Source organism: Lissotriton helveticus, chromosome 3_1, assembly GCF_964261635.1.
Source record: "Lissotriton helveticus chromosome 3_1, aLisHel1.1, whole genome shotgun sequence".
NCBI classification, from domain to species: domain Eukaryota; kingdom Metazoa; phylum Chordata; class Amphibia; order Caudata; family Salamandridae; genus Lissotriton; species Lissotriton helveticus.
This window is the reverse complement of record NC_136061.1, coordinates 132,523,392-132,546,745: the sequence shown is the minus strand read 5'-3', so window position 1 is coordinate 132,546,745 and position 23,354 is coordinate 132,523,392. Positions and strand designations below refer to the sequence as shown.

Sequence of the window (23,354 nt, the reverse complement as noted above, 5' to 3'; positions counted from 1 at the left end):
TTTTTATATGTGTAGGGGCATTTACGAGCTGCCTAAAGCCCAGGGAGGACATAGTTGTCTCTAGGGAACTAGCAGCTGGCTGTTTCTGTTCTTTGTCCCAGTGAAAATTAAAGTCTCCTGTGACTATGATGTTTCTATATCTGGAACACATGTCGGAGACAGAGGACATGAAGGAGTCGTTAAAGCCAGAAGTGGCATTAGGGGGGCGGTAGACTGTGAGAACTGTAACACACATGTTATCAAGCATGATTTTTATTGCCAGTAGATCGGCCAGATCCACTGACTCAGCCAGTATTTTAGTTACTGCTAGATGTCTCTTGAATATTATTGCCACTCCTCCCCCTCGAGTATTCCCTGGACGATTCTGCCAGTGGATGTCGTAGTTTACAGGGACGGTGGCTATGTCTGGTATGGAGTTATCCCCCCATCCAGGTCTCAGTCAAGGTCAGGATGTCGATGTCTTCGTCTTGCAATAAGGTGAAAATTTCAAGACTATGACAACACAATGACCTAGTGTTTAGGCTAACCAGCTTGAGGGTTGGGGAGGGGGGGGGGGACCTACCTATCTGCGGTACCTGGATGGCCAGTTCCTCTATGCGAGTGAGTATATTTAGGTCTAAAGTAGTTGTACCCCCATTCAGTTGACGAATTTCCTCCCCAGAATAGACCTTCCGTTTGGAAAGGGTCCCTGCCCCTGTGCCCGGACGGGCGCAGACGGGCTGGACTCTGGCTTGACTCCGGCGTGAGTACGGCGTGCCCGCTGAGCGCGTCCGCTGCGCAGAGTCATGGCCGTCTGTTTTTATACTGTCTAGCCCTACCCAAAATGGCCGCCACCGTTTCCCTTCCGTGTCCCAGGCAAGCCCACCCTGAACTGGCCGGTTGCTCTGGGGGGAAGCTGAGGTGCTGTCCGTGCAGCGCGGAAGACGGGGGGTGCAGAGGTAAATTTAAAAAAATAATTAAGAACAGTGCCTCCACCCTCAATTCGGTAGAGACACGCGCTGCGATAAATCCGCGCGCTGTGCAAAGGGGAGGGGGGTAGGACACAGAGGTAAATTCACACAAAGCTATTTAAAATAGAGTAAAAAGCGTCTGCCCGGCTCAAGCCTCAGGCATCAAATGACAAAAAGGTATCTCCCATGCACCCATACCAGGCCACCAGTAATGAATTTTGTCATTTTTGTCCCAGACATTCCGGGATATCCAGAATGGGCTAAATGGATGAGTTTGTCTCTGATACCAGCCGGGGGTACAAATAAATCTTGCCTCAGCAATATATCATTTTCAATGCTATCCCTGTGCAAAACTTCTGAGGTAATTCCACATTTTTACCCGAAGGCCATCCATTAGTTACAAACTGCCTAACTTTAGATAAAATATTATCTTTAGTTGCATAATCATTCCACTCCTTTTCTGAAGTTACATGAATCAACAACATCTATTAAGGCAACAACACATTCATGGTGATCAATAATCTAATCACTTGATTCATTGACTGGTGGAAGTCTAGCTAAACAGTCTGCAGTGAAACTTTTTCCACAAGGAATATGTTGGATCTCAAAAGTAAATTCCTGTAATCTAGTAATTAGCCCAACAAGCCTAGCTGAAGCTTTTCCACGCCTGACCCCATCCATCGTATAAAAAAGGTGTTTATGGTCCGTAACCAGAACAAAAGGCCTCCCCACAAAAAATTCTTTAACTTTTTTTCTGTAGCCCACACACAAGCTAGAGCTTACTTTTCAATGGCGCTATATTCTGCACCTCTGATACCTCTCGAAATAAATTAAATGACTTTCTTTTCCCTCAACCATCTGTGTGAAAACAGCACCTAAACCTATGGCACTAGCATCTACAGTAACATAAGACTTTCCATGAGGATCAAAAGTGTTAAGACCTGGTGCTTTAGCAATAAGTTTCACAACATTATTAAAAGCTTCATCATGGATGTTCGGCCAAACAAACCGTGAACCTTTTTTGAGAAGTTGTGTAAGGGGCTCAACAAGAGCATAACCCTTGACAAACTTGGCATAATTCTCACTCAAGCCTAGAAAGGAACGTACAGTATCTTTATCATGTGGTTTACTTGCTCTTTCTAAAGTATTGATGATATCATCTTTAGGAAAAATCCCATCCGGAGTAATTCTGTGACCCAAATAATTGATTTCATTAACTAGAAACTTATACTTGTCCTTGCTCACGGTCATGCCGTTGCTATCTAAAATTTGTAACCCTTTCTCCAAAATGGAATTATGCTGTTCACTAGTTTTAGCAAATATCAGATTGTCTTGGAAAGACTGTACTCCTTTTATACCATGAAATAAGCTCCCAATCAGCTTTTGGCAAATGCTGGCCGCTGATGCCAGCCCAAATGGCATTCTCAGAAACATATAAAGGCCAAACTGAGTAAAGAACGCCGTGAGGTCCTTTGAAGATTCATACAGAGTCACCTGATAGGCAGATTTTAAATCCATAATGGAGAAAAACTTTGCACCATTAACGGCAGCTTGCAATTCTTGGTAAGGGATACGTGTCCACTACAATGTTCTTGTTAAGTGACCTAAAATCCACACATAACCTAATATCTTGATTTTTTGGGGGGGGGATTTATTTTTAAAGAGTGATAACAATTGCAGAAACCCATTCAGAGCTGTCAGTGGACTCTTTAATGCCTTCACAACACAAATTATCTAAATGTGACTTGAGTTTATCCCTTACACCTAAAGGTACCATGCGCACTTTATGTTGTATGGGTAAAGCTCCTTTTACCTCCCCCTCAACATTTTCAGAAACTTTTTTGTACTTATCGAGAATGGAAGTCAAGGAAGATTTCTCCAGAGAAATATAATTAATGGAAATATCCCTCAGTTGAATTGGATGATCAGACCCTGGACAGAAATTTACTCCTAATTTACCTAAATCATACCAGCCAACAATATTTTGCCATCAATAGCCTCATAAATCTTAGTAAAAATCATGCGATCTTCAAAGAAACCTCACATCTTAATATCAAAATTGCCAAAGGCTTTAGGATTGATATCTGAAACGGTGAGATTGACACCCACCCAATTTTCTTTAAAGAAAACATCAGATTAAATGGTCACCGGTGATCCAGAATCCGCCATAGCCACAAAAGCAACATAGTCTACTAAACAGTTCCCAAAGGAGCTTTAAAAGGAAGTTTAAGGTTATTGATAGAATCATTGAATGAATCATAAATGGTGAGAAGTAACTTTTGCATATTGTGTTCAACATTTGAAATACTATTAACAGTAGTGCTGGAATTTCTTCACCGAGCTTTGCATACAGAAGAAAAATGCCCAACTTTACCATACTTGGTACATTTTTAAAGCAGGACAATCATAAGAATTTGCTAAGTGTGATTTGGATCCACACCTAAAACAACTTAAACTGTTCTCTACTAGTTTTGACACTGCTCTTACTATAAGTTTGAACAGAACAAACTGAAGAATTATTAGTATATTTTTTTTTTTTGTAATCTTCGGCAGCAATAATTTTTGAAGACTCAATAGACCTTTCAACGCCTTTAGCTAAATCTATAACTTCAGCTAAAGTAAGATTACAACATGAAAGAAGTCTTTCTTGTATCTTTTTTGATCCACAATTAAATACAAGTTGATCTCTGATTGACAGATCAACATAAGCTGCGAATTCAGGCTGCCACATATTCTTCTGATACCAAAGGGAATGATGGATCGAGCTTTTGAGCAAATCAGACACTCACCCCCAGTCAACTGATCTGGGTTTAATCCATCACCATTCTTTAGCTCACTCCACCACCCCAGTTCAGACATGGCCATATGCAAATCAGTCTGACCCTATGCCTCATGGGAACAGTCCAGCCCGAACTGCCAAGCCATGTCTTCCCTGGACCGGAAACCAGCATCCTGGGACTGGTTTCGGATTCATAATCCTCATCAGCCAGGCTATCTTGAATCCAGTGGTAGAGTGAGCAACGGACCCACGTCCCAGAATGCTTGTTTCTGGTACAGGGAAGACATGGCATGGCAGTTCAACTGGAATGTTCCCGTGAGAGAAAATACATAATGTCCATTGTGTTTGGCGATATTTTTTCATAATGTGTGCAGTAGGGACCTATTTGGCCTAGCAAATACAACCGACCCTTATCCCCTCACGATTTAGTAGAGTGCTCGTCCGCGAAGACTTAAGCATGTCCTCTAAACCCTGCACCTTGTTGTCTTCTGTCGCGAGGGCACTTGCAAAGCATCTGCTGGGTCACTCGCTGCATATGCTGACATCACTACACGAACACCCTACTAGCGAGTGCAGTATAGTTTGTATTGTTTAAAAGGAAAAAAATGTACTAAATGCAGTGCCAGTATTTGATGTGGAATTCATGTGCGTTATAAATGAAGAACTGACAACTGCTAATTATGCAGCAAAAAAAGCAAATAATGCATCTTGATGCAGCATTTTTTGTGATAGTGTTACTTTATTTAGCTATTCATATACTTGTTGATGCTTTCTGGGCATTGGTTGCACACATTGGTACCGGGTTAACCCTCTAGAAGCATAGCATGCGTAGCTCCTATAAGAGACCATGTGTTCAAAATGCTCCAGTTCTTCTTAACTGATCTTTTTACCAGGTTGGATGCTATATTGAAGGTCTTGCAGATCAGCCCGTTTTCTCTATAGTATCTTGTGATCTTTGTGTCTTTGACTGCACAGGAGTCCTGCTGCTTAGTTTTCAATGCCTCTGGTTTTGATGCATTTTTAGGTCGAGCCGGTCTCATTCCGCAGGAATGGATAGGGGAGAATTTTAGTAGCCAAAATAGGTTCTCAAACCATCGGCGGATTTAAGACAGTTCACGTGGACACAAGCGCGTGCATTTCCCCACTCCCTCCCACAGGCTTCCCCAGCGTGCGCAGTGCGCGCTGGCCTCACTTCTCCTCCCCCTAATTGCTTTTTTTCACGGCCGCGAGCTACATCAAAGGGTTCGGCTCCCCGCCCCTTGCTTCACGGACGCTTCTCAGGCCACCAGCCTGCCCAATACTTGTTTTTGCTGCCCGGGACCAATGCTTGTTTTAAGAATAACGAAGATGAAAAGCATAACGTTTTTTATTATTTTAATTTTGCATAAGCAAATACTTCGGTCTTCACAAGCAATTTTACTGTCAAGCGTCTTGTGGTGGCGAAACTCCCTTCCACGCAGTTTCCTGAGGCGGAGGTGTCTGCGAACTACTTATTTGAAATCTCGGATCCTCTCACACAGCAGCTCCCTTGGGCAACGCAATAAAATTTATAAAGCCGGTAAAATGCATTGTGCATGACCAGCTGCAACTTCCTCAGCTCCTGTAAAAAGGGCAGTCAAGTTTAATATGAACAAAAGAGGGAGGAACAAATGTTTTACACAAAGACCGGAGGAGAAGGGCGTGGGGGCGTGCAGTCTGCCTCGCCTGCATAGCACAAACGCCCGAGCTCACGTCTCTTTATTACAGACATGAGCCCGGTTCCCGCTGCGCTGGTCTGTTGTACGCGGTAAGCACTGGACTGCGAACGTTTTAGGCATCCTATTCTAGCTTAAGCTGTTTGATTTTACTATAGCGCCAATATGCCATTTGTGTGGCCTCTCATTACTATAGTCTGCCCGGAAAGAGCCTTGCCACATGGCTCCCGATGCACGTGCTCGCCGGAGTATGGTGTTGGAGGATTTGACCTTGGCTGAGCAACTGGCATTATGCATTTTGACAGAATCTCAGTTTTCCACATATTTATGCATTTACTGCATTTGCCTGATAATTCATCATCTTCTGAATAATGTGTTTTACAATGTTAACATTGGGATTTCATACTGCAACTGTGTATGCTGCTAACCTTTTGCTTTCCTGTATCGATAATTGAATCGACTCTTGTCACATAATTTGCCACATAGTGATGTGTTGGACAGGCAGTCTGCCATGTGTGACTTCTGGAGATGTTAGTTATGTGACTGTGTTTTCGGCTTGCCTGGTGAGTTATGTTCGTAGTGTTGCTAAACTTTTCTTACTGCCTCCCTAGAACTAGTGATCCTGAGCGTCTCTCCCCCAGTATGCTAGACTTTGGAGAGTTTAGAAGAAGGCTAATCTAATTGTCCATTTAAAGAACTATATAAAATGGACAATTATTGTTTTAAAAAAATATATTGTACATCTGCTAGACTTACACCTATTGAGATTGCATTGCGAATCCCAGACGAATCTTAAAATATTTAGTTTAACTCCCTGTTCTCTTCTCTTCTCCTGTGCTGATCTGTTGCTCTTCCACCTCGCCTCGTTCCCTTTTAACTTCTGCTGATCTGCTGCTCTCTTCCACCCCACCTCCTTCTTTAGCTACCTGTTCTCTTCTCCTGTGCTGATCTGCTGCACTATTCCACCTCACCTCCTTCTTTAACTCCCTGTTCTCTATTGCTCTGCTGATCTGCTGCTCTCTTCTACCCACCTCCTTCTCTAATTCCCTGTTCTCTTCTCTTCTCTCGTGCTGATCTGCTGTTCTCTTCCACCGGTTTCCTTCTTTAGCTACCTGTTCTCTTCTCCTGTGCTGATCTGCTGCTCTATTCCACATACATCCTTCTCTAACTGCACACACACACGCGCAGCCACACGCACCAGCTCTGTATTGCACCACCACAGCATCACTCAGGGGCACTACAGTATCAATCTGTGCAACCATTCAACAACTGGTTCAAATATGTTCTCTCAATGTTTACAAATTTCACAAAAAGATGTTAATATTTCACTTCTGTTCTTAGATTTTCGTCACAATAAAATACACTGAACATAATCTTCACAAAAGTTATTTACAAAAGTTTAAGCTATTGCAATTATGGATTACAATAACTTTTATTTAAGTATTAATTTTAAAAAAATTAAAAGCCATTGTTATTTGTAATATCAATACATCTAAGTCACGTAAATACAAAACATGTTGCATTACAAATGCTATAGGTGTCACATTTGCAAAAGTTAAAAGTATTGGCATTGTAAATGACAAAGCTATTAATTTCGCTACATTCAAAACCAACACATAAATACAAAATTTGTCATTTACAAGACCAATAGCTCAAACTTTCCTAATGCGAGACCTATTGCAAATGCTTGTTATTTTAGGAAGTCATAAAGAAGTGTACATTTGCAATCTATGCGAGATCACAAAGTAATTTGGGACAATTGAAGCGTCACTGCATGTCAGACCTTTATAAATAGCCTTTCTCTGTTCGAACATTAACAGTGTGTTATTGTACTTAAATTTAAATCTTGCTGCGCTTTTACAGGCTTGTTTCCGGGGCTGGAGACATCAAACTTACCAAAGACGGCAATGTGTTACTTCATGAAATGGTTAGTTTCATAAATGCCTACATGTAATCATGTTAACCATTGAGTGTTCGTTCTCATTTGTCTTGCCTACTTTGGGGTTGTAGACATAGCCGTATCAATTACATGTGTCTTTGGGTAATGCAAGTTTGGAGGGTGGGGTTTCAGATTTGTTGGTTTATACATCTAGTGCAGGAAAATCCATCAGTTTTATGCTGCATGCGCTAATTGGTTTCCTGGCTTCTGACGATTAAAATGCAGTGTACTTTAGGCATGTATTATTGTGATTCAATGGGATACCAAGATTTTGTTTAGGGTGGGTCGCCAGGTACTTTATTTTAATGTTACTTTTTTTAATTTTGGCGTGTTGCATGTAAAATTTTGCGATCCTAGAATAAATGTATGAATGAGGAAGCTCATATGGCTGCTTCAGTGACTTTAAATTCTGCTTGTTTGTAATATATCTGTTTTTGTTTTGTTAAGCAAATTCAACACCCGACTGCTTCGTTAATAGCAAAAGTTGCAACAGCGCAAGATGACATTACTGGAGATGGTACCACTTCAAATGTGTTGATTATTGGTGAGCTGCTTAAACAGGCTGACATCTATATTTCTGAGGTGCGTTATTGTTTTGTTCAGATTGAAAAATTTTGTGTTCACTTGTACTCATCTTTCTGTTCTCTAACACAATTAAAGTGTAGTTTAAGGCAAATGTACAGTGCTGTAATCTTAGTCCCTTTATACCTAATGCTTGAGGCACATGTTTTTATGGGGTTACACTTTTCCATATTGTCCTGACCACTACATTTCATACCCCGTTACCAAGGTGATCATCTTCTGCATATGCAGTTATTAGTCTTGAATTTTGTGTGGTAGAACTGGTCTAGATGTTTCCTTGTCCAAATTTCTACACGAGTGCAAACTTAGTTTTGCCATGGATTCTTAGCTGGCTGTATTTCTTTCCTGCTTCTGGAGTCATTTTAAGACTAAATTGTTTTTATATGTTTTGCCCTAAAATCTAGGTCTTTTGTAATTTCTGTCTGACTTTTGTCCAATTTCTTTAGTTTATTGGTATCCAAACGCATATAAACACTTATTACTGGCTACTTTTGCAGCCCTTGAGGGCTACATTATAGGCTCTGTGAACTACCATGTGTAAGTCCAATCTTTAATGTGCTATAGGCCTGATAAACTTGTTCAAGCAAAGAAATCTCGGATGCTTATGGGACAACATGTCATAACTAGTTTCCTAGCAGTTCTTCTGTGATCACTCCTCCTGGGCCATTGCAAGTTGATTACTTAAGGTTGGTAGCGGAATCTGTTTTTATGGCTTTAAATCTTCAACTTTATTTCTTTATAGGGCTTGCACCCCAGGGTAGTGACTGAAGGATTCGAAGCCGCAAAAGAAAAGGCCCTTGAGGTCCTGGAACAAATCAAGATGACCAAAGAAATGGACCGGGAAACGCTCATTAATGTTGCAAGAACATCCTTGCGTACTAAAGTCCATGCTGAGTTGGCTGATATCTTAACAGAGGTAAGTACTACAGGATTTGGAGTGTGACGCAGCAGAGAACTTGGCAGAAAAACTTTCTGCATTTTAAATCCAGGCTTGGCATTGTGGTTCCCAGTGGAGGTTTGTTTGTTATTTGTAAATGGGTAAAGATGTTACATTTTCCAAGTGTTGACTAGTACAAATTGAGTGACGTTAACTTTTGTACATCGGTAACGTCTCTGGGATTGTCTGGGACATTTATCTACATTTGGAGACCAGAACCATATTCATTTTAAGCACCCAATTCGGATTAACAGCGAATGGGTCAAAAATCGTAGGCTGTCCACAGTGTAGCCTGGTAGATGTAATAGCGTTCACAAATGAATGTTTGCACATAATGTTTGGGTGGGGAGAGGGTGAGCCTTGTACTGGACAATGTGTTTTTCACACTTTACCTTTAAAACAACTTTCTAATCTGTAGAGAAATGCTGCATGGGCGAATTCTGCTTTTCCTTTTCTGTAGTTAATGCAGTCAGACACCATGCTATAGTATATTTCACTTTTATTTATTTAAATAACCAATGGCCATCCACAGTGGAATGTTGGTAAAGAAAGGTGACTACAACTAGACATGTCGAGTCCTTCATACTCTCCCTCCTCCCAGTGCTGTGTATCGCAGCAAAGTACTACATTGCTTTACTGAGCTTTATCACTATACAGCATTTTCACTTCCTTCCCTGTATCAACGTTGTTTTGGTTGTGCTATTTATGGATGTTGCAGTAGTTATTCATGTAAAATGTCTGGATTTGGTTGGATATTTCGTGGTAGACTGCAGATTTGCATGCATTGATCTGTTCACTCTTGTCAAGTCTCGACTAGTCCACTCAGAGGGGTAGAGTCTTGGTTCCCCCTCCAGTCCCACCAAATATTTTGTGCTTCCAATTTCTTTCTACATAATTAACAAAGTGATGTTTTTAAGCTAGTGAAGTTTACAATTAAATCATGAACTGCTATCCCTATCCATTCTATGGATCTGTGAGGACCAAATCTCGAATTTGTTTTTTTGTTTCAGTGATCCTTTGTGGTTGGGTCAGTGCTCTATGAATCCACCTGATTTCATTGATTTTCTTTTCACGTTTAGGAAAAGCTTGAATTAAACTAGCATTGGAAAAGCCAATAGGTCGCATCTTTGCATATACGCTATGCTGTACAGCATCATCAAGATGTAGTGCAGCTGGCAGGGGGAAAAATGTTAAAAGCTTTTATTAACGGCTAGAAAATTAAAAAAAACAAAGGTGCGTAAAAGTGTTCAAAGAGACAGGCCAGCGGCAATTTGCTGTTTGGTCCCCTGCAAGAAAAAACAAGCAGGGTAGTGATAAGGAGGGGGAAAAGCCAAACAGGCGAGAACTGGAGGTAGAGGGCGTTGCACATGAGGGAAAGTGCAACTCGGATGGGAAACAATCGAGGGAACAACATGGAATGCTTGGGAAGGGCAGAAGAAAACTACATAGTAGAAATAGTTGGAAAACTCATTCACTGTGTCCTGGAATATTTAACCAAAAACAGAAATGTAGTTCTCAAATTAAGCAGTAAAAGGACACCAGCAAGTATCCTCCAGGGGAGGGCCAGGCACAGAAGAGTAAGGCAAGCTCACACCACAACAAATCAAAAGCAAGCTAATTAGTGACCAAGCCATCTAGTGGTAAGCAGTGGACGGAATCTAGGCCCACTAAGTTCACGATATGTCTTTTGCAACAAGACGGCGTGTGCTATCTGGTAGGTTAAACCTTTAAACAAAAAAACATTTATTCAAAATGTTATTTATTAAAAAAACGGAATTTATTGTAGGTGGTTTTCTTTGTTTAATAAAAAAAGGTAGAAGATAAAAGTAAAAAAGTTTAGGGTGCTTTGTAGAATGAACTAATTTTCCAGTTGACTCCACAGACCTACTAACCATCCACAACCAATAGCCTAGAATTCAATTTCGGGTGACATTTCTTTCCTTTTGCAAAATTCTTAGAGTAACTTTAGCCTTTCTTAATTGAGCATTTCAGGTGAAGTTTCTGTTTTGTAGTGGACCAAAATGAGACTTTTTGCTTGACCTGCTCATAAAGTATACAGGGGTCCACATGAGTATGGGCGTGGAACGGTGAGATTGTAATATGTATAATCGGTACTCTTAAGAGTATATTCTGCAGTTCTTGTACTGCTCAACATCTGCTTTTTAGGTGGCCTCTTTTCACTACCTACTTTATAGCAAGACTGCAAATTCTCAAAGGTAGTATTATATCAAATCAAAAGCTTGCATGTACTAAAACATCTGCAAATAGCCTCCTTCAGATATCTACGCAAGATATTGGTACTCAGTCTTGTTACTTCCATTACATGATTCTGTAATAATTACAGTTTGAGGAATTGATGCATTTGCATTTGGGTCTTCATTTAAAAGGGGAACTAATAACACTTGTGGCAGAAATGACTCCCATTGATTTACAAATCTTTAATCTCTGCGTTTGGCGCTTTATTGCAGGCTGTCGTAGACTCTATTTTGGCCATCAAAAAGCCAGATGAACCAATTGATCTGTTTATGGTAGAGATTATGGAGATGAAACACAAAACAGAAACCGACACAACGTAGGTAGACTTTACTAATTACATTTAATCCTTGTTAAGCATGATTTCTGTGATATTGTAATGTTTTAGTTTGGCCTGTGTGGGATACATAGCCTAGTTTATGGTTAGTCTTTATTAAAATCCTATTTTAGTTGCAGTATGAGAATTAGTGTAGCGCTACATATTTTCGGGTCTATATTGCATCGCCCATTACGGAGCAGTGGGTATTTTAATTTCTGATACTGTATGTCTCCAAATCCACTGATAACTATTCGGCTTGAGGTACTAATGGGCAGCTTTGTAACTACAAGTATTTGTGAATTGAGAACCTTTTTTCATGCTTTTGTATAAGCTTCCCTGTCTAAAGAATTTTCACTGGATGATTTTGTCTACCTGTGGTATCACAAAACACCATACACATTGATCTTTAGAAGGAAACCATTGCAAATAAAAAAATCAAGACAATTTACTTCAAGGGACAACTAAAATCTTGACAAAGCATCTTTTTTATAATTGTTTTTTTACAGTAATATAAAGTAGACAAATACATCCTTACAGAGACTAAAACTGCTCTGCTCGAACAGCAAATGGCCGACCTTACCATACAAGACCACTGCTCTAGCAGACTAGTTATTTTATTTTTGTTTCAAGTTAGGATATGTCCACACAGCTCTAGCTTTTTTTGTTGTTAATTTTTTGATGACCTTTACTCAGCTACACAATTTGTCACCTATTGGCGAAATAATTCTTAGTCCTTTTGAGAGAGCTCTAGTTTTGGCATATTTTTCCCAAGATCTCGTGCCATAATTTGTATAGTGATTCTCGTGTGACTGAAAATATCTTCCTCAAATATGCTATACTAACCCGACAATCACTGTAATCATATCCAATATGTTAGAAGGCCCAAAAATACAAAATATCTGTGCCTTCCATGATGAGGGAAATTCCAACGTCTCCATAGTTGGCTACTGATTAAGTAAATTCGGTCATTAAACAAAAGCTTACGGGAATCATTGCTTCCATTTCTGCATGTTGACACCTTTGTGAACCCTCCTAGAGTTACACGTGAGGTACAGAGTGACTTTAAGACATAATGTACTTCTATTCATTGAAACGGAAGCCGTCTGTTTTGTCTAAGCACCGGAGCTTTTGAAGCAGAGAACCCTGCTCACAAGCCTTCCAAGTACTCTTGAGGTGCTAATTGAACATGACCGCAAAACACTTAAAGCAGCACAAAGTGACTGCAAAAACTAATCTGATCTAATGTAGACTTTGCGGGGGACTACAGAGCACAAATCTGGCAATGTCTCCCTTGGTGTCCTTTATGTGGCACAGTCGTTGGAAATGTGCCTGTTTCTGAGCCTACTTTCCATCCATAAACGTAAACTTGCCTGCTTTTGCTCTTAATATTAAAGTCCTTACAAAACCTCCATTTTTATTACCCCAGAGGGTTAGTATATTTGGAAGGCCTTAAAAAAACTCCACCCTGTCCTTCTCGGTGCATATTAGGCTCGTGCTATATGATCCTATTTGTTTTTATATCCACGACCAGTGTTTTCACGGTTGTTTCTAAACCTTTTGGGATTGGTTATCGGTGCTTCAGCTGCCTAACCCCCTAAAGAGACAAATTGTGTTTTTTCCAGTGTTTACAAAAGTAATTAGTGATTATTATAAAGCACATTTAATTTGAGAAAATACAGGATGTGTAGTGTTACTACATTGGGCACAATGCCAATAAGATTAGACTGCTTAAAGCACAAAGTCTGTATATTGCGCTCGAACACGCGCTCTGGGAATCTTACTTTTTAGCCCATGAATAGTTTTTAAAGCAGTCAAAATGCTATATTCGAATGTTTTGATAAACGAATACATGGACTCTGAGCATTCACCTACTCCTTACTAAATGTTATGACATACAGCATGTGAACTTGTGAAACGGGGGAGGCCAGTGGTTTCGGATAGTAAGGAGTTTGCTTTCAATTTCTGACTTATGCTTTGGAAGCTTGTGATGCGAGTACTCTGTTTTGATATGGGTTCTTTACGGCATGTAGCTAGCAGTCCAAACTTTTATTTTGTGTTTGTTTAACCAAATGTGTATTTCATGTGAAGCATGGATGAATTCTGCATTAGCTCTTCCTAGTTAATGCAGTCAGACACCATGCAAGAGCAAAATTCACTTTGCATTATCAGTCATGCTGTTTTTGAATCTGCATTTCTGCGTGAAAGTGAATGACATCCTGAAGCTTGCTTGCATGAGCTATTTGCACACGCAGCACAATGGACTATGAATGTATGAAACGTGAAAATGCAACTAACCAGTATTTTAAGTGTTATCCTGTCTTCTCGTTAAGTTTGATTAGAGGCCTGGTTTTGGATCATGGGGCTCGGCATCCTGATATGAAGAAAAGAGTTGAAGATGCTTTCATTCTCACCTGCAATGTTTCCTTGGAGTACGAAAAAACGTATGTTTTTTATTTAGTACTTTTGGAAAAATTGTGTTTTTAGTGCTTTGGGTACCTTGGTGATAACTTGAAATCATGTTTTCCACTTCCTCCTTAAGCCCCCGGTGACCCTCTGCTGCGCCACGCCCTCCCATACAACTCAGGGATGGTATATTTAAATATTTATGTAGTTTATCTGGCACAGTGAACACCCAGGCATGCCTTGTGGTTATCTTGGTTTTAACTCTGTGCTATAGCAATTTGTACTTTACCTCTGCAAGTGAAGAAGTCCAGTTTTTCTACTTGTATTCAAAAGTACAAAACAAACGCTAGTTTTATTTAATATTTCCATAATGGCATAAAACGCAATCAACAAAATTGAATGTATTCGTGGCAAGTCGTTTTTTTTTTTTCTTCCTTTTTTTAGGGAGGTAAACTCTGGATTCTTCTACAAGAGTGCCGAAGATCGGGAAAAGCTGGTCAAAGCAGAAAGAACATTTATTGAAGCAAGAGTACAAAAAATTGTAGAACTGAAAAGGAAGGTCTGTGGAGATTCAGGCAAAGGATTTATCGTCCTCAACCAAAAGGTAAGGTAGGTCCTTGGCTCACCATTTACAAGATGCACGTTAGTGGTAATTTTTGGTTACCCACTAAATCTTATTTTAACTAAAGTCTTTCTGGCAGCTGTGCTGATGAAAGTTTTTTTTTTAATTGGGAATAATATGTATTAACTATTGCCCATTTATGGCAAAGTTTTGAAAGTGGGATTAGTCCTTAATTGTGTAAAGTATGCAGTTGTAGGTGCTGGTGACTTGTGTGGGGGTGGCGAACTTCCACTTGTAGCATCAATGAGTCTCTTTACATTTTAATTTTGGCTTAAATTTGCAGGGAATAGATCCCTTTTCTTTGGATGCGCTTGCAAAAGAAGGAATTGTAGCTCTTCGTAGGGCAAAAAGACGAAATATGGAGAGGTAAGCTTTTGAGATGCCATTGTTGCTGTTTGTTTTGAAACTTGTTCCTGCCTCTTAGCTTTGCTTGATGCAGCCTACATAATCCCATTGGACAAGTTTAAAATGTTCTATACCTAGGATCTGTAGTCGATTACGAGAAAAGCATTTCTTTTTACGTAGCCAGCATTTTAATAATCTGGTGCCAGTATACTTAGTTGTTAACTTTAGTGTCCCGAGTATTAATGACAAGATGCTTCATTCCTCTCTGGGCTGCTGTACTTTTTAGTTGTATTGTAGACATGGAGTCACTTGTGTGAAGACAGTCGGCACATCCGCAATTGAGCATAAATTGCACGTTAAGATCATTGGCAGCGCTAGCCTAACATTGTCCACAATCTTTTGTATCCGGTCTGAATTGTGCCTTTTTTTTTTTTTGTCACTGCTCGTGTTTGTGTTTTTTTTAGTATTTTCCTTGGTTCATGGTCCCACTTCTAGCGTTGGTTGTGGGCTCGGGACTATTAAAGCCCTTCGAACTGCCCATCCCAGTTATCCTTGGCTTGTCTTTACATGGTTGGGCATAAAAAGCCCTCTCTTGTTCAAGCAGTAAATTACTAAACCTGGCATGCAGGGTTGAGGCCCTCCTGCAACTATGCAGTTATCCCTTTGTATCTATGGGCCAAGAATGTGTTTTGCAAAGGTTCAGTGGCCCAGATTTGCTAGACTTTTTGGAATAGATTCGATGGCTTAAGTTTGGTATCAATTTCCGACATTATTCATGCACCGTTGCTTTCCGCAGTTGTCCTAAAAATAGTTTTCATTCCTGCTTAACTTGAAAGTGCAATCAATGTAGTTATCTACGGCAATATATTGCTAAAATGCTTGCTGCTCACTCTTTTCCCATCTTTTGTTTAGGTTAACTCTTGCATGTGGTGGTACTGCAATGAACTCCATAGACGACCTTACTCCTGAGTGCTTAGGACATGCAGGTCTTGTCTACGAATACACAATGGTATGCATTGTTAAAGCTGTCCTATGAGGACCGATCTGCGGTTGTTCTTGCTCCTTGGACAATTGATGACAGAACTAAGATTTGCTCCTGTTATTTTTGTACTAATGTGACATATGATTTTAAGAATTGGCAGGGAATCATTGAACTGTATGCTAATGTCAGGGTCACTTGAATTATCTGATTTTGCTGCTGCGTTTCCCATAGAACTATGAATTCGCCACATAAAATTATCTGCAGATTTCAACAATATATATCTATAGCGCAGACCGTTTCTATAAAATCCAGCTACACATGTTGCCATGTAGTACAAGGCCCTTCGCAAAGGTTGACTTCCCCATCCTGTTGCTTATTGCTGTGTTTGGTTATTAATCTGGTACTAATGAGGTGAAACCTTCGACTTTCCAGTGTTAACTGGTGCAGAAATGACAAATTGAATAACTGGGCACACTTTTTGGTAGTATTAGTCCGCCTGATTTTCCTTTATACTGGCGCATAATTTGTCCTCATCTGTGCCTGTAACTTTAGGCGTCCCACAAGGATCTTCCCTATCCCCCACATTGTTCAACCTCGTCATGGAACCACTCACCACCTTGCTTCAAGCATTGAATGTACACTTCCATATGTACGCCGATGACACTCCACTTTACCTCAAGCTACAATCCCCGGAAGATCAAACTTCCGAACTCCACAGTAACCTAACTGCACTCAATGTCCAACCCACCATCGTGGACTCCGCGAGATCCTTAGGCATCACACTTGACGCCAATCTCAACATGCATCAGCACATTAGCAAAGCAACTAAAGGAGCTAATTTCCAAAACAACACTTTGAGGAAACTTAAACCCTTCCTCCCAGCTAAGGACTTCCAAACTGCTGTACAAGCCCTAGTCATCCCTCGCATAGACTACGGAATTGTGGCTCTCAGCGGACTCCCCCTATCAACAACCGCACCCCTAAGAGCCTCCTTCAACTCTGCCGCAAGACTTATCACTGGCTCAAGAAAACATTCACATATATCCCCTGACTTAAAATCCCTGAACTGGCTGCCTTTTGAAGCCAGAATACAGCTGAAAATTGCTTGTATGACGCACCTGGCCGTTCACCACAAGTCACCCAACTACCTCACTCAAAAGCTGACTATATCAGGAGGCTCGAGATCCAATAGAAGCACAAAAAATCTCCTCCTGAAACCGCGAAGATTCCGGAAGGAAAAAACATACAAACGCTCCTTCTCAGGAATGGCACCCAGGATCTGGAATGCACTCCCTCCTGAAATCAGGCTTATCTCCTCCACTGCATTTTTTAAGAAAGAGGTAATAGCCATCCTTATGGCTAAGTTCACCTGAACTCTATTGTTGCTGGATCTAAGACATTGCACGGCTTTGGTATTATTGGTTACCTGATTGTTTATTGGTATTATATTTTTTACATGATTGCTATCCTACTTTGCTACTCACTTACTACCGACTATTATATTGCTTGACCAGTCAAACATTTTAATAAAACTGGTCCCATATCCAAGCTAAAGAACAAATTCATTCATATAGATTGTGTGCATGTCTAGACCACTTAAAACCTACATCTTCATTGGATAGCTTATGGTTTATTAATTTGTGGTTGAGAACTGAATGAGTTTGCCTAAACACTTTTTTTTTTTCCTCCTCCCTCCCCCTTCTAGGGCGAGGAGAAATTCACTTTTATTGAGAATTGTGACAACCCTCGTTCTGTAACTCTGTTGATCAAGGGACCAAACAAGCACACACTTGCTCAAATCAAGGATGCAATCAGAGATGGCTTACGTGCTGTAAAAAATGCTATTGAAGATGGTAAGTGATTCAATCTTTACTCTTTTTGCATATTTTTTGTTTGATTGTATCACATTGTCTTCTCTTTCCCAGGCGACCTATTTTTCAGTCTGCAAATCGTTACCATAGTTCAAGTAAACATTTTGACTGTCAAGAGATTTATCATAAAATAGTCTAGGTTTAATTGCTCATGTAGTCGATTGAGCATGCTTGCCATATGTCCCTCTGGGACGGCTTTGACCGGTCTAATTTGTATTTACTTTCACAGGTTGCGTAGTTGCGGGGGCTGGTGCTGTGGAAGTGGCAATAGCCAATGCCCTTGTTAAGCACAAGCCGAATGTTAAAGGACGAGCCCAGCTTGGAGTACAAGCTTTTGCAGATGCTTTGCTAATCATTCCTAAGGTATTGGATTGCATCTTTGTGTGTTTTTTTTGTTTGTTTTTGTTAGCCGCAGTTATATGTTCTGATTTTTATTTCCTGATCGTACCTTATCGTCACCCATTACATACTAACTTGTACCCAAAACACTTTTTTTCTGGTGGTCCCTTTAGTCTGCTGTTGGCCAGGCATTTTTTAACTAAAATATCTAAATTACTTTATATGGCTTTCAGCAACCCTTTTTATCCAGTGGACTGTCAATAATTTTTTTCTTCCACCCTCAGCATTTTGAGTGTCGGACTTTTTTTTTTGCATGGAGACCCCAGGTTTTTTGCCCTTCTGCAGGACTGCATATTTTTGTTGGTATTACAACTGTTCGCTTTACTCCTGCTAATCTGTAGTTAAGTGCCTGTTCTCCCCTTAACCTAAATAGGCTTGGACGTTGAAATGCCACTTTTGTACCACAGCACCTTTTGGGCCATCCATTACTGTCAGTCTAAGCATGGCTTCAGGCCTTACTGTAGTAGTGTAAAACCCGCACGTTGGCCTGTCTTAGTAAATCCTTTTGATGGGTAAAACCTCCTTCTCAAATATTAAGTTCCTCCTATGTAGGCCGTGCAATCCAAAAAGGCCGGTTACATGATATATATTAAAGACCTGCAAAAATGTGATGTGCGTGCTGTGACTTGTACCCAAAAGCTTTCTTCACTGTACAAAGGCTGACTGATTCAGTGCAACACTGGCAAGTGATATTAATACGAATATTGCAAGCTTGTGGAATTCCAAATTTTATTTTTGATTTCCTGTGATCCTCTAAAGCGGTGTAAGTTTGGGTCGGTAATGGGAGCATTTAATGGAGGTGAACTGGTTTCATAGGCTCTGGTATCCAGAATATGGGTCCTCCAATTACTGAGATTCAGCTCCCACAAACAGTTGTGATTGTACCTTCATATGTTTTTACCACTTAAAACTGTAAGGGGTGTTTTTAAAAAAATTTTTTTTTTTTTTTTTTTAAAGGTTCATCCGCCACACTTATTTAAGCCAACAGTGACGTCTGGTGTCTAAACAAGGGCAAACATCAACAAAAGTTAACACTGGCAGTCATTTTGTTAATATTTCTTTAGATTTTAGTTGGTCTAAACCCATCTAGTAGTTAAATTGTGCGGGTTAATACCATGTCTTGTGATGCAGCACAAATTCGAAAGATTTGCTATCCACTTTAGGAACAAGTGGGTCAAATAGTACTTTGTCGTTCTAACCTTTCAGGTGTCTTCTGATCTAGTCAGAAAAATTAATGAACTGTAAATCTAGTTTTCCAGAATTGGTATCTGCTTTACTTTAACATGCCAGCCACCCATACAGAGAGCGGAGATGTCTGTTCAACTTTAAATATATAATATAAATAGGTCCGTGGCTCCCAGAGCAGAGGTCAGTTAAGACTGATTCACCAAGAGCCAAACGTCAAAAAGGTGGTGATTCACCAAGAGCCAAACGTCAAAAAGGTGGTGGATGGCCTGTGTAATGGATGGCAAAATGTTCCCTACTTGTTTAGTAGGATTTCAAACCGCTTGCAGCGTCGAAAGTTTGGATTAGGATAATTCTAAATTGAAACCACTGCGTTTTGCTACTTGACATGAGCAGCACTGGGGGTCATGCAAGTGAACTACTAATACATGAATTCTGTTTTTCTAAACTTTGTTTGGAATGACTTGCGTCTGTGGTTCTGTCCCAGACCGTATGTAGAGAATAGCGGAACAAATAATAATCCACATTTGTAAAGTGCACAATCGCCCATAAGGGTCTCTAGGCGCTGGGGCCGTCGGGAAGATTAAGCAAGCTATTGCCCAGAGTCGCATGGTGCTGGGCTAATCTGCCGCCGGTGCCGGGGATCGAACCGTGATCCCCCGAGTCAGTCGCCCTAGCCGCGGCGCCACACCTCTTCCCTCCCTGAACAAATAACATGGAAAAGGGGATTAAAATCTGTTTAGCTGTTTTTTAAAAAGGGTGTTTTCTCATGCTGCACTGAATTGGAGGCTGCGTGATTTTGGCATGGAGAGCAGGTGTTGTAAGTGATTTTTGGTTTTTTTTCTGTTTGAGGTAGAGAAATTCTCTCCTTGCATTAGTTTTTAAATGTACAATACAGTTAGTATTATGTTAAACCATATAATCTACAACATAGCACATAGTTTAAAGCTTCTAAACAGTAATGCACAATAATAATTATCAGTGCGCCTCATCTGAACACACCTATCCCCAGTATGCCAACACAAACCATATATTTGAATTGTGGCTACACTGGTGGTCTAGATTTCTTTAGTTAATGTTTTACATTACTGGACTCCTTAAAGTAATTAGTTATTGCTTTTACATGTTAGCAACTTCATTATTATATCTTGAAAACGAGGCCTTTCATATTTCAGTGTAATGTGTTTGAAACTGGTGAAAGTGGCAGAAAGGAAGTGCTGCTTATAATTTTATTTACTTTTATTAAACATTTTTTTTAGGTTCTAGCCCAGAACTCTGGTTATGATCCACAAGAGACGCTGGTTAAAATTCAGACCGAATATATGGAATCTAGCCAACTCATTGGTGTGGATTTAAACACTGGTAAGAACATTTTTTCCAGTCTATTCGCCCATTCCTTATTTGGACCAATCCTCTGTGGGTTTGTTTTCTTAAATTAATACAAAAGGCAGATTACTAGAGGATTCACATTTCAGGACTTCAGTTATGATGGTTTGGTTTCTAGTTCTCTCTGAAGAGGTGTTTGGTAATAATCCTTCACTGAAACCTAGTAGTAGGCCTGAGTTGCGTTTAAATGATTAATGTTATTAGAGCTAAGCATTTTCGGGGTTTAAAAAAAAAATTCTCTCCCCCAACCCCCTACCACCCAGATCTTTAATAAATCTTGCTATTTATCCGAAGAAAATGTATTTAAATCTGATATGTATAGGCATCTGTCGTTTTGTACTTCAGGTGAACCAATGGTTGCAGCAGATGCTGGTGTCTGGGACAACTACAGTGTAAAGAAGCAGCTGTTGCACTCCTGGTAAGTAACACGATTACAATCACATTCCTTTGAGTAACTAGCCCATCTCCTTTTCAGCCATGCATTTTTTCAGTGCATTGTTAAACATGTTTCTGCTACTTCTTGATGTAAAGGGGGTGTTGATTTACTCTTAAAGAAGTTAGCCCTGTGACTTTACATTTCTCTTGTTTTATGTGAGGAATAAAGTTGCTGTTTTCTTTTTCAGTCCCACTCTGATAAGCGTTTCTTAAACATGGGGTTTGCCCAGCCTACTTATGATGAGGTTTTGTTACTTTTTCGAACTAATACTGTGTTTATGGGAGTCTATATGTATGTATCCATAGCGTGATTTGAGGGAGCAGAGCAAATCTAAAAATCAATCTGGTATAGGTGAAAGTTCTTGTATGTGCCAACAAAAGGAATAGCATGCATTGAGCGCAAAAGACAGTGATACTTTAAGTCTAGCAGATTGCTCCATCTTTTTGGAAATTAAACCAACGTTTTAAAAGCTCCAGCCTGCCTGTTAACGTTTTTACAATTCTATTTACAAATTAACCAAATTTGTGTTTTGCTTAATGTATACTTTTTTCCTTGTTTTGTGGTCCAAACGTTAGACATTTCTTTGGTCGGTTGTCCCTGGCCTCCACTAGTAATGGAGTGTGGGTACAAAAAGTTAAAATCTAAACGTTTAGATTATTTGCCCGCAGGTTTTAAACAGCTGTTTTTACTATGTCATGTAGACAGAAAAGCTAGTCTGTGTCCTAATGCCACAGAAAACAGCAGTTTGATATGCTGCTGATTGTTTTCTAAGCTAGTAAATGCTGTTAGTTTAAAATGTTATTGTTGGTTTAAAACCTCAGTGTATGATTCACACAGTCAACTGCTTGAATGGCACACTTGGTAAGCTCAGCTGCTGTGACCTGATGCTGTAAGCCATCATGTCACCTGGAATCTAGGGTACAAAGTTATGTAAGCTTTTGCAAATGCTTGGTTTCCCCCAGTAAAATGTGATGCTTGTAAGAATACTGTGCTCTCGTTAGTATGCAGCTGTTGGACTGTAAATGAGAGAACCGTCGTAAAATAGTGCTTTTCCCCTGAAAGACAGTGGGATCTAAAAGCCCTGTTAAACATAATACCCGGCCACATAATATTTGAAGATGGCATTCTGAATCTGTTTCAGTCCTAGCATAACCTTTACCTTACTATCTGGGTTAAGTGCCCAAAAGAATAACTTATCCAGCTGGTGTGTAGTGAACCCAAGGTAACAGTTGTAAATGACTGATTTCTCTCTGGTATCCCTCCATTTGGATTGTGTTGATTCCACAACCCATTTAGTTTTCATAACAGTTGTAACTCAGTTACTCAAAGACTTCAGAAACTCACCCCTTGATTCGGTAATGCGATGGGTAATTTGATGCATTTTTTAGTTTTTTACGATTCTGATGTTGAGTGGGTGCTGTTAAGAGGGTTTAAAGAAATAGGTCAACTAGTTTTACATAAGACAAACTTACAGACCTTGCAGTGCATTCACTTTGCTGTGAATGCTTACTTTCTCTGGCAAATAAAAAAAAATACGTCTTATCACTGCATTACAAAAGTCAATTTGAAATGAAGTTCTTCAATTCTAAAACTTTCGAAAGGCAAGAGAAGTTAAATTTGACCTAAGGTTAAGTTTTGTTTGTCTTTCAGCACTGTGATTGCTAGCAATATCCTCTTGGTGGATGAAATCATGAGAGCGGGCATGTCATCACTTAAAGGATAAAGTTTCTCTTATGAAGAAATGACCATGAATTGGATGCGACCTGTCCCTCTTGGCGGAAGTCTGCAGTGTTGGCCCCAGCATTCTACAACAGTGTCGGGAGTGGCAGTTGGAGCTGTTAATCGTCATGTCTATTAAATCCAGTCATAGCTTTTTCATTGCATCACATGACACTCAAATCGGTTATTTATTATTTTTTTTATTGCACTTAGACCTACAAATTGACTGCAGTGTTTATACCCAATTAAAACAAACTAACTTAATTCTCACTTGAGTTTGTGTCTGGAATGACCTACCGCGGTTCTTGGAGCATGATTAATTTGCCTAATTCACATTTGGGCTCCCAGCCCTGTTAGAAAATTGTGGTGATAACAAAGGCTTTGCAAGAATCTCTCACCACCTCGCTTTTACTCTTTGCACTGGAGGCTTAATTGCTAGAAGTGACTTTGTGGTTGCCCCAGTATTGGAACTTTCATAGATTCCCATGCTTTGTATCATTCCCCGTCGTCGGAATGGGAGCCTCGGTAGTATAAAAAACCATAGAAACAAAAG

The 23,354-nt window shown here is 40.0% G+C and overlaps 1 protein-coding gene and 3 non-coding genes across 4 annotated transcripts in view; all 4 read left to right on the top strand.

Annotated features, from left to right (window-relative positions):
* The window catches only part of CCT6A (chaperonin containing TCP1 subunit 6A), a 30,205-nt gene extending 7,140 nt beyond the window's left edge, over nucleotides 1-23,065 (top strand). The window contains exons 2-14 of the mRNA XM_078679394.1: nucleotides 7,287-7,350; nucleotides 7,810-7,944; nucleotides 8,687-8,860; nucleotides 11,350-11,453; nucleotides 13,784-13,894; nucleotides 14,301-14,460; nucleotides 14,762-14,844; nucleotides 15,736-15,832; nucleotides 17,511-17,658; nucleotides 17,906-18,039; nucleotides 20,520-20,622; nucleotides 20,992-21,064; nucleotides 22,733-23,065. Coding sequence (XP_078535520.1) covers nucleotides 7,287-7,350; nucleotides 7,810-7,944; nucleotides 8,687-8,860; nucleotides 11,350-11,453; nucleotides 13,784-13,894; nucleotides 14,301-14,460; nucleotides 14,762-14,844; nucleotides 15,736-15,832; nucleotides 17,511-17,658; nucleotides 17,906-18,039; nucleotides 20,520-20,622; nucleotides 20,992-21,064; nucleotides 22,733-22,805 — 1,459 coding nt within the window. The 3' untranslated portion in view covers nucleotides 22,806-23,065. The remainder of the gene's footprint in view (nucleotides 1-7,286; nucleotides 7,351-7,809; nucleotides 7,945-8,686; nucleotides 8,861-11,349; nucleotides 11,454-13,783; nucleotides 13,895-14,300; nucleotides 14,461-14,761; nucleotides 14,845-15,735; nucleotides 15,833-17,510; nucleotides 17,659-17,905; nucleotides 18,040-20,519; nucleotides 20,623-20,991; nucleotides 21,065-22,732) is intronic.
* On the top strand, nucleotides 9,309-9,445 carry LOC144825850 (small nucleolar RNA SNORA15). Its single transcript, XR_013609621.1, has one exon. It is a non-coding gene; the product is annotated as a small nucleolar RNA SNORA15 (small nucleolar RNA).
* LOC144825851 (small nucleolar RNA SNORA15) lies at nucleotides 13,541-13,667 on the top strand. The gene has a single exon (XR_013609622.1). It is a non-coding gene; the product is annotated as a small nucleolar RNA SNORA15 (small nucleolar RNA).
* On the top strand, nucleotides 14,071-14,201 carry LOC144825853 (small nucleolar RNA SNORA22). The gene has a single exon (XR_013609624.1). It is a non-coding gene; the product is annotated as a small nucleolar RNA SNORA22 (small nucleolar RNA).
* Nucleotides 23,066-23,354: the final 289 nt, after the last annotated feature.